This window comes from Marmota monax, unplaced genomic scaffold, assembly GCF_021218885.2.
Source record: "Marmota monax isolate L192 unplaced genomic scaffold, Marmota_monax_Labrador192_F-V1.1 WCK01_AAM20220418_F8-fsc00187, whole genome shotgun sequence".
NCBI classification, from domain to species: domain Eukaryota; kingdom Metazoa; phylum Chordata; class Mammalia; order Rodentia; family Sciuridae; genus Marmota; species Marmota monax.
This window is the reverse complement of record NW_026694837.1, coordinates 3,536,786-3,551,051: the sequence shown is the minus strand read 5'-3', so window position 1 is coordinate 3,551,051 and position 14,266 is coordinate 3,536,786. Positions and strand designations below refer to the sequence as shown.

General features: G+C 38.0%; 1 protein-coding gene across 6 annotated transcripts in view; it reads left to right on the top strand.

Moving 5' to 3' along the window:
- The window catches only part of Ubr2 (ubiquitin protein ligase E3 component n-recognin 2), a 96,875-nt gene extending 85,801 nt beyond the window's left edge, over positions 1-11,074 (top strand). For 5 of the 6 annotated variants that reach the window (XM_046426110.2, XM_046426109.2, XM_046426107.2 and 2 more), the window contains 5 exons: positions 1,968-2,024; positions 3,638-3,715; positions 4,935-5,105; positions 7,357-7,458; positions 8,680-11,074. In XM_046426110.2, coding sequence (XP_046282066.1) covers positions 1,968-2,024; positions 3,638-3,715; positions 4,935-5,105; positions 7,357-7,458; positions 8,680-8,821 — 550 coding nt within the window. In that variant the 3' untranslated portion in view covers positions 8,822-11,074. Of the gene's footprint in view, positions 1-1,967; positions 2,025-3,637; positions 3,716-4,903; positions 5,106-7,356; positions 7,459-8,679 lie in introns of those variants that run through there. The other variant, XM_046426111.2, reaches the window with a different exon arrangement.
- The last annotated feature ends 3,192 nt before the right edge of the window (positions 11,075-14,266 follow it).

The window sequence follows — 14,266 nt, the reverse complement described above, 5'->3', positions numbered from 1 at the left end:
ATCAATAAATAAAATAAAGGTCCTGGCTGGGGATGTGGCTCAAGCGGTAGCGCGCTCGCCTGGCATGCGTGTGGCCCGGGTTTGATCCTCAGCACCACATACAAACAAAGATGTTGTGTCCGCCGAAAACTAAGAAAAATAAATATTAAAAAAAAAATTCTCTCTCTCTCTCTCTCTTAAAAATAAATAAATAAATAAATAAATCAAATAAAGGTCCATTGACAACTTTAAAAATATTAAAAAAGAGAGAGATCATTTTTTTAAATAAATAAATAAAGGTATTGTGTCCAACTACAACTGAAAAAATTATTTTAAAAAGAATATTTTATTTTTTTAAATGGGCAAAACACATAGGTATTTTTCCAAATCAGATACACAAGTGGCCAATAAGCATATGAAAAGGTACACTTAGTCATTGTAGAAATACAAATCATGAGCACAGTAAGATGCCACTTTATGTCCATTAGAATAGTGTTTTTGTTCTTTTTTATGAAGAGAAAATAAGTGTTGGCAAGGATGTGGAAAATTTGGGATCCTTGTGCATTACTGGTAGGAACAGAAAGTGATAGGGCCACTATGGAAAGTAATATAGCAATTTCTTAGAAAGTTAAAACAGAATTGCCTACCATCCAGCAATTCCACCCAAAGGTGTTTATTGAAGAAGAGTTGAACTCAGGCACTCAAATAGGTACCTTCACATCCGTGTTCATAACAGCATTATTTATCATCACCAAAAAGTAGAAACAACCCAATGTTCATCAACAGATGAATAGATAAACAAAATGTGATGGACACACATACACAGAGGAATGTTATGGTTGAACCTAGAGGATACACTATGCTAGGTGAAGTAAACCTGTCACAAAAGGACAAATTTGATGATTCCATTTTAATGAAGTACTTAGAATAGTCAAAGTCATGAGATAGCAAAATGGGGATTTCCAAGAGTTAGGGAGATGTTTAATGGGCAGAGTTTAATTTGGAAAGATGAAAATGTTCTGGAGGTACATGTTGGTAGTTGCACAATGGTATAAATGTGCTTAATACCACAGAACTGGTACATTTTAAAGTAGTTATTGCAGGTTCAAGCAGCCTTGGCAACTAAGCAAGATCCTATCTCAAAAAATTTTTTAAAAAGACTGGGGTTGTAGTTCAGGGCACTCCTGATAGAATACTTAAAAATATATATGTGTGTGTGTGTGTGTGTGTGTGTGTGTGTGTGTGTGTGTGTGTAAATCTTATTTATAATCTTATGTATGTTTTACTACAATAAAAAATGTTTAATATAGGTCTTGTAGATTCAGATAATATTATTTTGTCATTATTTAAACTGGTTTTTCTAGAATGTCCATATTAGTAGGGTAATTAAAAGGGCTGCAAATGTAGCTCAGTTGTAAAGCACTTGCCTAGCATGTGCAAGCCCTAGGTTTGATCACCAGTACCACCAAACATACAACAACAAAAAAAGGTATATAGTGCAAATTTCAATATATTAACCATTCTTGCTTTTAAAAAATATTCTTCTGATTTTAAAAAGTTGGAGGCAAAATGGGATATTTCTCTAGGCTTCTTTCTTTTATTGCAGTTTTTCTTTTTCTTTCTTTTTTTTTTTTTTTTGAATTTTTAAGTTGTAGATGGATACAATCTTTATTTATATTTATTTTTATGTGGTGCTGAGGATTGAACCCAGTGCCTCATGTGTGTGAGGCAGGCATACTACCACTGAGCTACAACCCCAGTCCTTATTGCAGTTTTTCTATTGATTCTTTTTATTATACATGACAGTAGAATCCATTATAATATAATTATGTAAGCATGGAATATTTCTTATTCCAGGCTTATTTTGATGAACTAAATATATTATGTAAAGATAATTTTCCTTTTATTGGCTATAAAAGAAGGAAAATTCTAGTTCTAACCCTTTAAATTTTTTTGTTTTGTTTTGTTTTTCCCTATTTACATTAAAGTTGGTGTCATAACAGTGAAGTTAAGAGATATCTAGCAAGTGAAAGAGATGCAATAAGGTAAGTTAAAGATGACCAAAGACTTGACTGGGATGGATGGTAGGGAAGACATGCAGGGTGTATTATATTTTTTCAAAACTGATTTCCCATAACTTTAGTGATTCTAAGAAGTAGAGTATCCTGCATTCATACTTCCTTCTAAATCTAATGATGAGAGTTTATTAAATGCAGAAATAAGAACATAAATATACTTATTATTCTAGATGAAAAAGAAGATAGCAGAATTATTATTTTGGAATATTCACTTTAAAATGTAGGTCCTCTTTTAGGTTCTTCTTAGCTGTTTTTTTGTGTATCTTTTATTGTGGAAAATTTTAAACTATCTCAAAGTATAAAGAATAGTATAATGAGGGAAAAAAAAGATTTGGGACATTTTAACTTTAAATAAATATTTAACTATCAAATGAAAAAGGAAATAAAAAGAATAGTATAATGAGGCTCCATCCACATGCTTGGCATCTACCTTCAATAACTCAAATCATGGCCATTTTTATTTTTGTCTTTAATTCATTCCTTTTTGCATTAATTCTGTTTGATTTTGTAGTAAAGTTTGCTTCTGCACTTATGCCAGCTGTGCTTCATCTGTTAATATTTCCTTTGTTCTGCTTAATACATCATCCATAAAAATAAAGAGGAGTAGATTATTACTTCTATTCATTTGTTTCTACACATCCAAAAATGATAATACCATATGAAAATTTCTAGTCAAGCCATATGAAATTCAAGATTTTATAAGTCAGAAATGGTTTAATATTATCAATTTCTTATGGTTCAAACTGATAGTCAAGAAACTCTGAATATATAGACTTGAGGTATAGATACCAGAATAACCTTGGAACTTTTTTTAAAATACTGAAATAACTATCTATCAAATTTAATTTGTCTCAAATTGGAGCTCTAACATATTTATTTCCCTAGAACTCCACCAGATGATTCTGGTCGGATCAAGAACTACTGTCTGTAAAGTAATTTCTCTTCAGTTGAAGTTCACTCCTTGTCTTTGCAGTAGATAAAGTAGTGAACAGTTACACCATGCTGGGCGGACATGTATGTGTGCACATGGAAGCTTCTCATACTGGGAGTGGACCCTCAAATACCGGTTGGATTTGGATCTGAATTTTTTTAGAATAAACTTGAAACACAGAATCAACATAGCTTGGTATCTCTAAAGAAAACGTGTTTGCTCTTCTGTTGCTTCCTGTGTTCCACTCATTTCAGCTTAACATCACCATTAATAAGGATACCCTTCCTGCATTCAGTATCCTAAGTTTGGTGATTGGGCTGTCCATTACTGTATTGTTTAGGTAGAAGCTGAGAATGAATATCTTCATCTGCCCCTATCCTCCTTTCTACAGCTACCTTTTTGCTTAAGTGGTACAGATACTAAGTACCATTGCTGCTGTTCTGAGCACTACAAGTAAAAAAATGTGAACCCTAAGACACTGTGTCATGAATACATCTTTGGTTTCTTACTCTGGCCTATACCACTATGATGACATGTGATTACTCAGATTTAGTCTTCCTTTATTTGTTTTAACTAAGTTAAGAGTTATATTGTCATTATAATGTGACCTTTTATTAATTGATTTTTAAAATTTGTGTGTTTACTTTAGCTATCCAAGAGAATCTAACAAATTAATAGACCTTCCAGAGGATTACAGCAGCCTCATAAATCAAGCATCCAATTTCTCGTAAGTTTTGGTACTAGAACATAAAGCATTCCCTATCACTGGAAAAATTTACCTTTCTAGAAAGAATTTGAGGGATTGGTTGTTCTTTGTTTTGTTTGGGTAAGAAAATCATAACATCAGAAATACTTTATATTACCTAATTTATAAAAGCACCATTCTCTACCATATTTCAGAATAAGATACAGGATATGGGGTGGTAGGGGGCAAGTTTGATTCACAAAAGATTATCAAATAATTGCACTCCAAAGTAATAAGAGCCCTCATAATTCTTAATATATTATGAAATATTGGACATATAAGCAACTTGAAGAATCCAATAATATAAAAAAATTAAACATGTTTCAAGCTTTATTAAAATGGCATTGTACTGGGGCTGGGGTTGTGGCTTAGTGGTAGAATGCTTGCCTAGCATTTATAAGGCACTTGGTTTGAATCTCAGCACCATAAATAAATGAATGACTAAATAAATAACCATCAACAACTAATTAAAAATTTTTTTTTAAACTTTAAAGTGGCTGAGGTTGTGGCTCAGCGGTAGAGTGTTTTCTTAGTACGTGCGGGGCACTGGGTTTGATCCTCAGCACCACATAAAAATAAAATAAAGGTATAGTGTCCAACTACAACTAAAAAAATAGTTTTTAAAAAAAATTTAAAATGGGCTGGGGATGTGGCTCAAGCGGTAGCGCGCTCGCCTGGCATGCGTGCAGCCCAGGTTCGATCCTCAGCACCACATACAAAACAAAGATGTTGTGTCTGCCAATAACTAAAAAATAAATATGAAAATTCTCCCTCTCTCACTCTCTCTTTAAAAAAAAAATTTAAAATGGCATTGTACTGTATATACTCCACATAATTTATCACTAGGCATTGTTTCTAAGATTTATCCATGTGGCATAGAACTTAAAGTCATTGCTCTTCTCTGTAGTATTTCATTATTTGACAATAGCACAATTAACTTACAATTTTCTCCTGTTGATGATTTTATTTATCCTTTCTCCGATTTTTGATTCCTTGAGTGTTTCTCATACATGACTTTTGTGTATATATACATATGATGTCTCCATTCCCTAGTCTAGGGATAATTTGATCTGGGTTACAGGATGCATCTTTGGCGCTCCACTTGATATTATAAAACATTTTTCCAGGGTGGTTTTTTTCACTATCAACTCTTTTATCACTCTTTTTCAGAACAATGACTTTCTTTTTTTCCCCTGTGGAGGTGCCCCAAATCAGGTGGTGATAAAAGCAGAGCCCCAACTCTGTGCCTTGTATGTGGAACTCTGCTGTGCTCCCAGAGCTACTGCTGCCAGACTGAGCTAGAAGGGGAGGATGTAGGAGCCTGCACAGCTCATACCTACTCCTGCGGCTCTGGTGCAGGCATCTTCCTGAGGTAAGGACCTGCCGGGGGCATTATAGCTTTGGGTCTGCCTCTTATGTGCTTTTTGAGGTATTGGCACAAGAAATTACGACATTGCAGGACTGGGGATGTGACCTTGTGGTAGAGTAATTGATAACATATCATATGTGAAGCTGTGGGTTCATTCCCCAGCACTAAAACAAAACAAAACAAAAAAACAAATTAGAACATTGCAGAGAATTTCAAGACCACTGTTGTCTTATTGTTTGAGGAACATAAGGATCTCTTATGTCTCATATTTGGTTCCTGCCAACTCTTGTTAGTATTTCTCTTACTATTCCCCTCTTCCACCCTCACTCCAGATAATAGTTTTGTTCTACCTTCTTCATGCTTCTCTATGATGTGGAACTTCCAACTGTTTCTGTTTTTCTGCCCAAATCCAGTCAGAACTACTTCTTCTATTATGTCCTCATAACTTTTTGATTTTACCTCTGCTCGTGCATCATAAACTGGTATATGTAGTTCTGTTCATTCAATAGCATACAACAAATACTTAGTAACTACTATATAGTGGACATGGAAAATACAGCAGTCAGGGGCTAGAGCAGTGGCTCAGAGGTAGAGCACTCGCCTAGCATGCGTAAGGCAATGGGTTTGATCCTCAGTACCACATAAAAATAAAATAAAGATATTGTGTCCACCTATAACTAAAAAACAAAAATTGTAGCAGTCAGCAAAGCAGACAGATGTATCTACCCTGGGGCCAGGGGTGTAGTTCAGTGGTAGAGCATGTGCTTAGCATACACACGATCCTAGGTTTGACCCTCAGCACTTCACCAAAAAGATTTTTTTTTTCCCTTATGGATCTCATTTTCTAATGAGAGAAGAATTTATAGATAGTTGATATGTTATGAAGAAAAAGTATAACAGAGAGGAGCATATGAAATGCCTGCTGGGAAGTTGAAGTTTAGCTACTAGAACAAGGACAGCTCTCTAAGACTGTGACTTTTGAGTAAAGACATAAAAGGGAGGAATACCTAGTCAGGGAATAGCTAGTCGACAGTGCTGAGTGGGAACACTCCTGCCATGTTCAAGACAGGGAAACTGGTATCACTGGAGATTTGTGCACAGGAATATAATCACAGCTTGATATGTCCTAGTGACATCTCTGAAAGAGATGGAAGCCGTTTCATGGTTTGAAGCAGAGAAGAGTCATGAGTCTTAGCTCCTCTGGGGATTAGGTTTTATCCATATCTAAATCATCTTAGTATCTTCTTAGGGCCCTCACAATTTCTTATACGCAGCAGATTTCAATAAATGTTTGTTGAATTGAGCTGAATTATTAACAACAACAAAGAAAAAGAAAAAAAGAAAGCAAAAGAAGCCCTAAGACAAATCTTTCCAAGGGATAAGGAGACCAATTTTTAAATAGCCAGTGGGAGAAATGTGCAAGTAATATTTTCCCTTGTGAAAGTAGTACAAAGAGTGTTGCCTTGCATCAGTGTTTGCACCCAGTTCTTTAAATGAATAATTTCCTCATCATAATGGTTAAAGGCCAGGTGCAGTGGCACAACACCTTTAATCCCAGCCACTCAGGAGGCTGAGACATCAAGAGGATCGTGAGTTCAAAGCCAGCCTCAGCAAGGCGCTAAGCAACTTACTGAGACCCTGTCTCTAAATATAATGCAAAATAGAGTGATCTGAGGATGTGGCTCAGTGGTTGAGTACCCCTGAGTTCAATCCCCAGTACCAAAAAACAAACAAACAAAAAACAATATCCGTTTTATGTTTAAAAGTTTACTATCTTCTCACATTTAACAATTTTTAAAATTGTGTTATTTGATCCCTCGTTTCCTATCCCTCAGTGTCTTTATGTGGATTTGCAATACAATCTTTGTTGATTATAATACAGTCTTTGTAGCCTTATTAAAAACTCAGGCATATAACTTTCCTATGTACATGTATAAATACACAACCAGTGTAACTCCACATCATGTACAACCACAAGAATGGGATCCTAATTGTAATGTTATACTCCATGTTGTATAATATGTCAGAATATACTCTACTATTATATATCTAAAAAGAAAAATAAATAAAAAATAATTTTTAAAGAAACTCAGGTAGATGGGGGTGATATTTTTTAATTATATCTTTGCTGTAGATGCTATTTCTTCTAAAACTGGATTTATTTGTTTTTTTAAAAGACCTCGTTTCATTTGGAACTGAATCCAAACCTTGGTTAGTAACATAAATGTGTAACATATGAATGATTTCTCTACAGAGTACGGGAATGTCAGGTGCTATTTTTAGCTGGCAAAACCAAAGGCTGTTTTTATTCTCCTCCTTACCTGGATGACTATGGGGAGACAGACCAGGGACTCAGGTAAGGGCCTGTCCTGGGGGGCTGGGTAGCAACTCTGGGCCTCAGGGCCTTCAGTACATGGCGAGCACCATGAAGTCAGCTTGCATACCCCAGGGTTGGATTCTGGAAGAGATGTCTATGTCATCTGTGAACTCTTTTCTAAGTAGAGGGCATCCTAGCTGCCTGGTTTATTGTTCTTCCAGCCTTGAAAATGCCATGAGAAACATCAGGATAGATAAAGGAACAGAAGAAAACATAGTGTAACTGGATTCCATCTATCATTCCAAAGCACCATTTGAATTACCACATAGCATCCACAGCAGCAGAGCACTACAGGGATGGCCCGTTCTGATTTGTTGAGCTGTGTGTAGGGGAGACCAAGGGATCTCCAGGTGATATAAGAACAGAGTTTAATTGCTAAGACATGTGCTTGTCTTATTACATAAGAATCTGAGGAACAAATATTAGAACATACATAAAAAGATATAACATCATGTTAGGCTTATCACTCTATTCTGGTGGCTTCTAGTATATCATATAGCATTTTAGCAAAACGCTAGCAGTTCACCAAACACTATTAAAGAACTTCTTTTAGATTATCTTTTTGGACCAAAGAAGGTAAAAATTTTAGCCCAGGTATTACCATTCAGGCTTGAGTAGCCAAAGTTAAAGGCCTGGAAACACAGGCAAGGTAATTAGAAGAGCTTGCCCAGGTGCTTGGTGCAGGGTTTGACTATATGCTACTAATGACAGTTCCTCCCACTTCTCTGAAGAGGATGGGCACCTAGGACCTGCCTTGAGGCCCTGGGCCGAGGTTGAAGCCACCAAAGCCTGTAATTTAATGGCAGGCATTAAATTAGACCTGGCAGGTATTCACATTTGGCTACTATAATGAGATTGTGAATTGTGAAAGAGAGCACTCTGGGGAACATTTTTACCACTCTAATTCTCCTTTCCCACCCTCCTCTGCCCTATTTCCCTTTTTACATGTTACCCACAAAATGGACAGTGAGTATTTTAGCCTCTCAACCCAGACCTGTGTCCCAGCCTCACCCCTCATCAGCTGCTATTAGCAAACCTTCAGAGTAAATGTGTTTGTTAACAGCTACAGTTACCTTCCAGACAGAAATTTGACCAAGGATCGAAAACCAATAACTTGTACCTTTCCCAAACCAGGAAGGATTAGATTGTATTGGGTGAATAAACAGAATGCATCCTGAGTGACACGTGTCTTCCTTCTAGACGGGGAAATCCTTTACATTTGTGCAAAGAGCGATTTCAGAAGATTCAGAAGCTCTGGCACCAACACAGTATCACAGAGGAGATCGGACATGCACAGGAAGCAAATCAGACACTGGTTGGCATTGACTGGCAACATTTATAATCACTTCATTGCCAAAAACATGAACTTGGAGTTTTGTAACCCACTTGGCTTTTCAAGAAAGAGAATAGGAAATAAGTTCAGCTGAATTTTGAAATAAATTCTTTATTTAAGCCTTCCTGCCCAGTTTTATCTTTGTAGTTTTCCAACTCCAGGGACTGATGAAAATCATCTTCCATCAGCAGATTTTCTTGCACTGTGTCTGCCCCTCAAATGCCCTGCCTTGGGTTTTAACAGCCAATGAAGAGCTTCCCTTCCCGGACTGGAGCTCAGCCTCTGTGGGAGTCTGACCGCATCAGCTATTGCCAGTGGCCTGAACCATTTCGCATATGGAATCTGGTGAACTCTGGGGCTGGTGCTTATTCGGCAGAGGCAGTCAGTGCCCATCCAGGTCATACTTCCTGGCTCCTCTAAGTGACTCAGGACTGGGACTGGGTTGGTGTTGCCCTCTGCTGACTGGACCCTACCTCTAAAAGCAACATAGTTGATTTCAAAGGCAGGATTCCCTCCTCACTGTGGACTGAGAGAAGGTTGAGGAACATGCATGCTGAAGGAGCACACAGAGAGGAGTGGTTTCCTACTATGCTGGCTGATTTTTCACGGATATCAGAGGTTGAGGGTTTTTGTTTGTTTTTCCTATTTTTAGCTTTGAGAGTAAAACTCACTAAAAGGGCTTTTTGAAAACTGAAAGAATCTAATTTGTCAGACAGTAATTTTATCTATTCTTTTTAAGGCTAAATGGAGAGAATATATGCATCTAGAATCATACACTAGCAAAAAAAAAAAAAAAAAAAGAAAAGAAAAAAATACTCGGTGTTTTGAGTTCCCCACCCTGTCCAGCATTCTCTGGAATACTGATTTGCTGCTTACCTAGTGGCTTACTTAGTACATTCCTGGGATGCACCCAGGCTTTTTATTCCTTTTAAGTATCATTCTTACTAAGAGGTGCCTTCCTAGAATGACAGCTGCTCAGTAAAATGGCTTAGAACTCTTTTCTTTTTTGGGGGGGAGGGGCGAGAGGGGTACTGGGGATTGAGCCCAGAGATACTTTACCACTGAGCCACATCCCCAGCCTTTTTTATTTTAAGACAGAGTCTTGCTAAATTTCTTAGGGCCTCACTCAATTGCTGAGGCTGGTCTTAAACTTGTTATCCTGCTGCCTCAGTCTCCTGAATTGTTGGTATTACAGGCAGGCAACACTGCATCCAGCTAGAACTCTTACATACCACACAGTTACTCACATTTGATACAAGTGTGCTGAGAGCTTGGATACATACTAAAAGTGACATGGATTTAGTGGAGGAATAGATCTTGCCTCTCTAGGGTGGGGCTAAGGAGCAAATGAATGACCAGAGGCTCTTCAATTTTATAACCAATGCAAGTAACCCTGTTACTCAGCATTGCATCAGCAAGTTCCATTCCACTCATCTGTGCACGCTCCACAGAATTCCCGAGAGGAAGGTCAGAAATCCAGACCTGAGACTAAAGTAAGAGAAAATGCAGAAGCCACATCTCTCTCCAAAGTTGTTTGTAAAGGAACCACTTCCTTTTGAAAGGTTGGCCTTAAAATTCTTTTGCTTGCAGTTGGCCCACACAGTAAGCAAAGATTCAGCGGGAAGAAAATCCAAATTAGAATCCATCTCTCTCCTACATTTCCTGGCCTTTCTTTGATTTATACAGTCTGATTGTTTGGGCTGTAAATGGCATAATTTAGGTTTCTTTTGGTCTTTGACAAATGGTTTCTTTCGCTTTTAAGTTTAGCTTCTTTTTTTTTTTCCCCCCATGTGTTTACCATACTTGGACTTTAAATTATAAGACCAGGTTTCTCCCTTTAAGTGGATTATAAACTTTTTCACCAAATCATAACAGTGCTCCAGCTTTTCAGGCCTGACTTCATAGAAGCCTGGAGTTAGCAGAATTTGTGTCCCTGGATTCTATTCTCTGAGAAAATCAAAGGGTCTGGAAGAAGATGAATTTACATGAATTTGCAATGTGCACAACCTTTTATTTTCTGATGTTAAGTTAGTTGTCTTCCCTGTCTTCCTTACTTAACAAAGCAACTTAGTTTTATTTGTTTCGCATGTTTTATGTTTATTGTAGAAATGTTAATATAACATGCTTTCCATATCAGGGAATCATATCTGTTTAATAAATTGGGTATAACTTTAATATCTGTGAACAACTTGTAAAATTTGAGATGTATCATATGTAAAAAGTTTAAAGATAACCAAATAAATGCTTTAGGTGTTGACATTACTTTGGATTGGCCTACATCTTCTTTTTGGTTTTATTTCACACATTTAAATGTCATAGCAGTGCTTCCTATATCACATTGCTGCGGAAGTGGGACTTCTGTATTAGCTTGAAATTTAAGAGGCTTATATTATTAGTGTCAACTATGGCTTCTAGTCAAGTCATTCTGACCTTCCCAGAGAAAGCTTAAGTCATTATTTCAGCCAATTAAATTTTATTTGCATTGTCAATGACAGTTTGACTTTTCTGGACCCATTTCAGTCCTCAAATTATTAGGACAACAAGGCACTTTGAGACCTGTCCCAGGTTTCAACTCTTGCTCATCCATATCTGGTGGTCTCCAGCTTCTTATCCTTACACACTTGCCAGACACTTTATGCTTCTGAGACATATATAGAAAGGAAGTGTCTTTCTAAATATTTTTTAGCTGTAGATGGACACAATACTTTTATTTATTTATTTATCTTTGTGCGGTGGTGAGAATCAAACCCAGGGCTTCACGCATGCTAGGCGAGCGCTCTACCACTGAGCCACAACCCCAGCCCCAGGAGGTGATATTTTTTAATCATAGGAGAGCCCTTAGATATGAGGCGTTCTGCTGTGATTTTCAGAATCCTCTTAACAGGAAAGTGTGAAACTAAAACCTTCCCTGCCTCCTGGTTGGTAAAGCTGCCCCAGCTACTCCCTGCCCAGTGTAGTTTTTAGTTCCAGGACTCTTCAAGCCCCCTCCGGTACACATCTTGCTCTGTCCCTACTCTTGTTTTTCCAAGCAAAGTTTATTGAAGGTATTTTACAAACAATTAAGAAATAGAACTGTTCCATCACCCAAAAAAATTCCCTGGTGCCCTTTTGTAGCCAGCTTTTCTTTATGTTCCGATTCTGGCTCCCACTAATAATCTGTCCCTCTGTGCCTTTTGTCAGATGAGATACAAATGGAATCATTGTATGTAGCTTGTTGAGTCTGTTTCTCTCACAAAGAGTCACCCATGTTCCTTTTATTTTGATTGCTGAGTACTATTTGGTTGTATAAATGTTTGTACCGTTGCCAGGTAGTGAATATTTGGTGCTTCTGGTGATTATTCACTGATTACTACTACATTTATATGTGGGTTTTTGTGTTGACTGAATTCTCATTTCCTTAAGAAAATATCTAGGAGTTGTCCCTTCTATCATAATCCCCCACTTGACAGTGTCCTTGAGCATGCTATTCTCTGATCTCTTTAACTTGACCATCCATACCTCATCCTCTGTTTTGGAGGACAGGATAAAATGCCACCAAGAATTAAGGATTGATGTTTCCTCCCTTTTAGCCAAAACTCTGTCCACTGAGAACCAACATGGGCATCCCTTGTCTTCTTGGACTAAGACAGTATTCCACAAATGAGGCATGTTGCCCTCCAGGGCTGATTTTCTACCCAGTAGTGGGTAAGGGGCCCTAGTTGTCTTGGTCCCTCACTGCCTCAGCTAAGATGCAAACCTGCTGGCCTAACTTGACGGATACCCAGACAAAGAGGGGAGGGGAGCGTGTCAAACAAGAATCTAATCTTATTAACTATATTGAGGTTACACAGGGTTTTATTTGCTGGCGGCTCATCCCTGGGCTTGAAGCATTGTTGACAGAAGCTATGGGTTCTTGAGCTGGGGCTACAAATTCCAGGATATCTGGCTTCCTAAATATTCAGTATTGGAACCCATTGCCTACTAATTCCCTAAACAGTGATTTAAAAGTAAAAGTCTAGACTGGAGTTGTGGCTCAGTGGCAGAGCGCTTGCCTAGCACACATGAAGCACTGGGTTTGGCCCTCAGCACCACATAAAAATAAATAAATAAAATAAAGGTATTGTGTCCATCTTCAACTAAAAAAAAAAAAAATTTTTTTAAAGTAAAAATCCGGGGCTGGGGATGTGGCTCAAGCGGTAGCGTGCTCGCCTGGCATGCATGCGGCCCGGGTTTGATCCTCAGCACCACATACAAAGATGTTGTGTTTGCTGAAAACTAAACAATAAATATTTAAAAATAAACAAATAAATAATTGCCTTTAAGGCAAGATTTAAAAAAAAAAAAAAGTAAAAATCCTGGGCTGGGGATAATAGCTCAATGTTAGAGCATTTGCCTTGCATGTATGAATCCCCGAATTCCATACCCAGTACTGCAAAAGAAAAAAAAAAGTAAAAATCCCAAAGCCCTGTCTTCACCTCCAACTCCACCCCAGAGCCAGGCTGACAACTTTAAAAATTGGCTGAGTCCTTTGGGAGAAGTGAATTTACACTAGCCCTAGGAAAGACTGAAGTTATACACAAGAAAGAACCTGGGCTGGGCACAGTGGCACACACCTATAATTCCAGTAGCTGGGGAGGCTGAGGCAGGAGGATTGCAAGTTCAAAGCCAACCTCTGCAGTGTTGAGGCACAAAGCAACTCAGTGAGACCCTGTCTCTAAATAAAATACAAAATAGAGCTGGGGATGTCGCTCAGTGGCAGAGTACCCATGAGTTCAATCTCTGGTACCCACCCCCCCCCAAAAAAAAAAAACCTGGTACCTGAGTCTTACTAGACACTGATAGGTGACCAAAAGGAATGGACCAGGTTTCTCTAGCAAATACCTGACTAATTGAAACCTGTTCAATTTTTAAATATGCTCTGAACCAACTGTTGAGATTTATCAGGGGGTCATGACCCTTGATGCTCCCAACACTGTTTCAGATTCTTGGGTTGCTCACATCCTCCAACAAGTTGCTCACATTACTTGTCCCCCTGGAGGCTCAGATTTCCCTGTTTGGGGAACTATATTATAGGCAAGGAGATGGGGGTAAAAAAAGATTTGGATTTTATTTTATTTTTTTTTAAACTGTACTAAGGATCAAGCCCAGGCCTACCACATGCTAGGATGGCACTGTATCACTGAGCTACACCCCAGCACAAGGTTTAGAACTTTTGCTTGGGCTGGGGACGTGGCTCAAGCGGTAGTACGCTCACCTGGCGTGCGTGAGGCCTGGGTTCGATCCTCAGCACCACATACAAACAAAGATGTTGTGTCTGCCGAAAACTAAAAAAAAATAAATATTAAAATTTAAAAAAAAATAGAACTTTTGTTTAAACACTAAGTCAAAATGGTACCTAAGACATGTTGGTAACAGTGATTGATAACCTCTTGTATTCTTTAATGAATGCTAACTAGTGTTGGGTATTCTGGCATA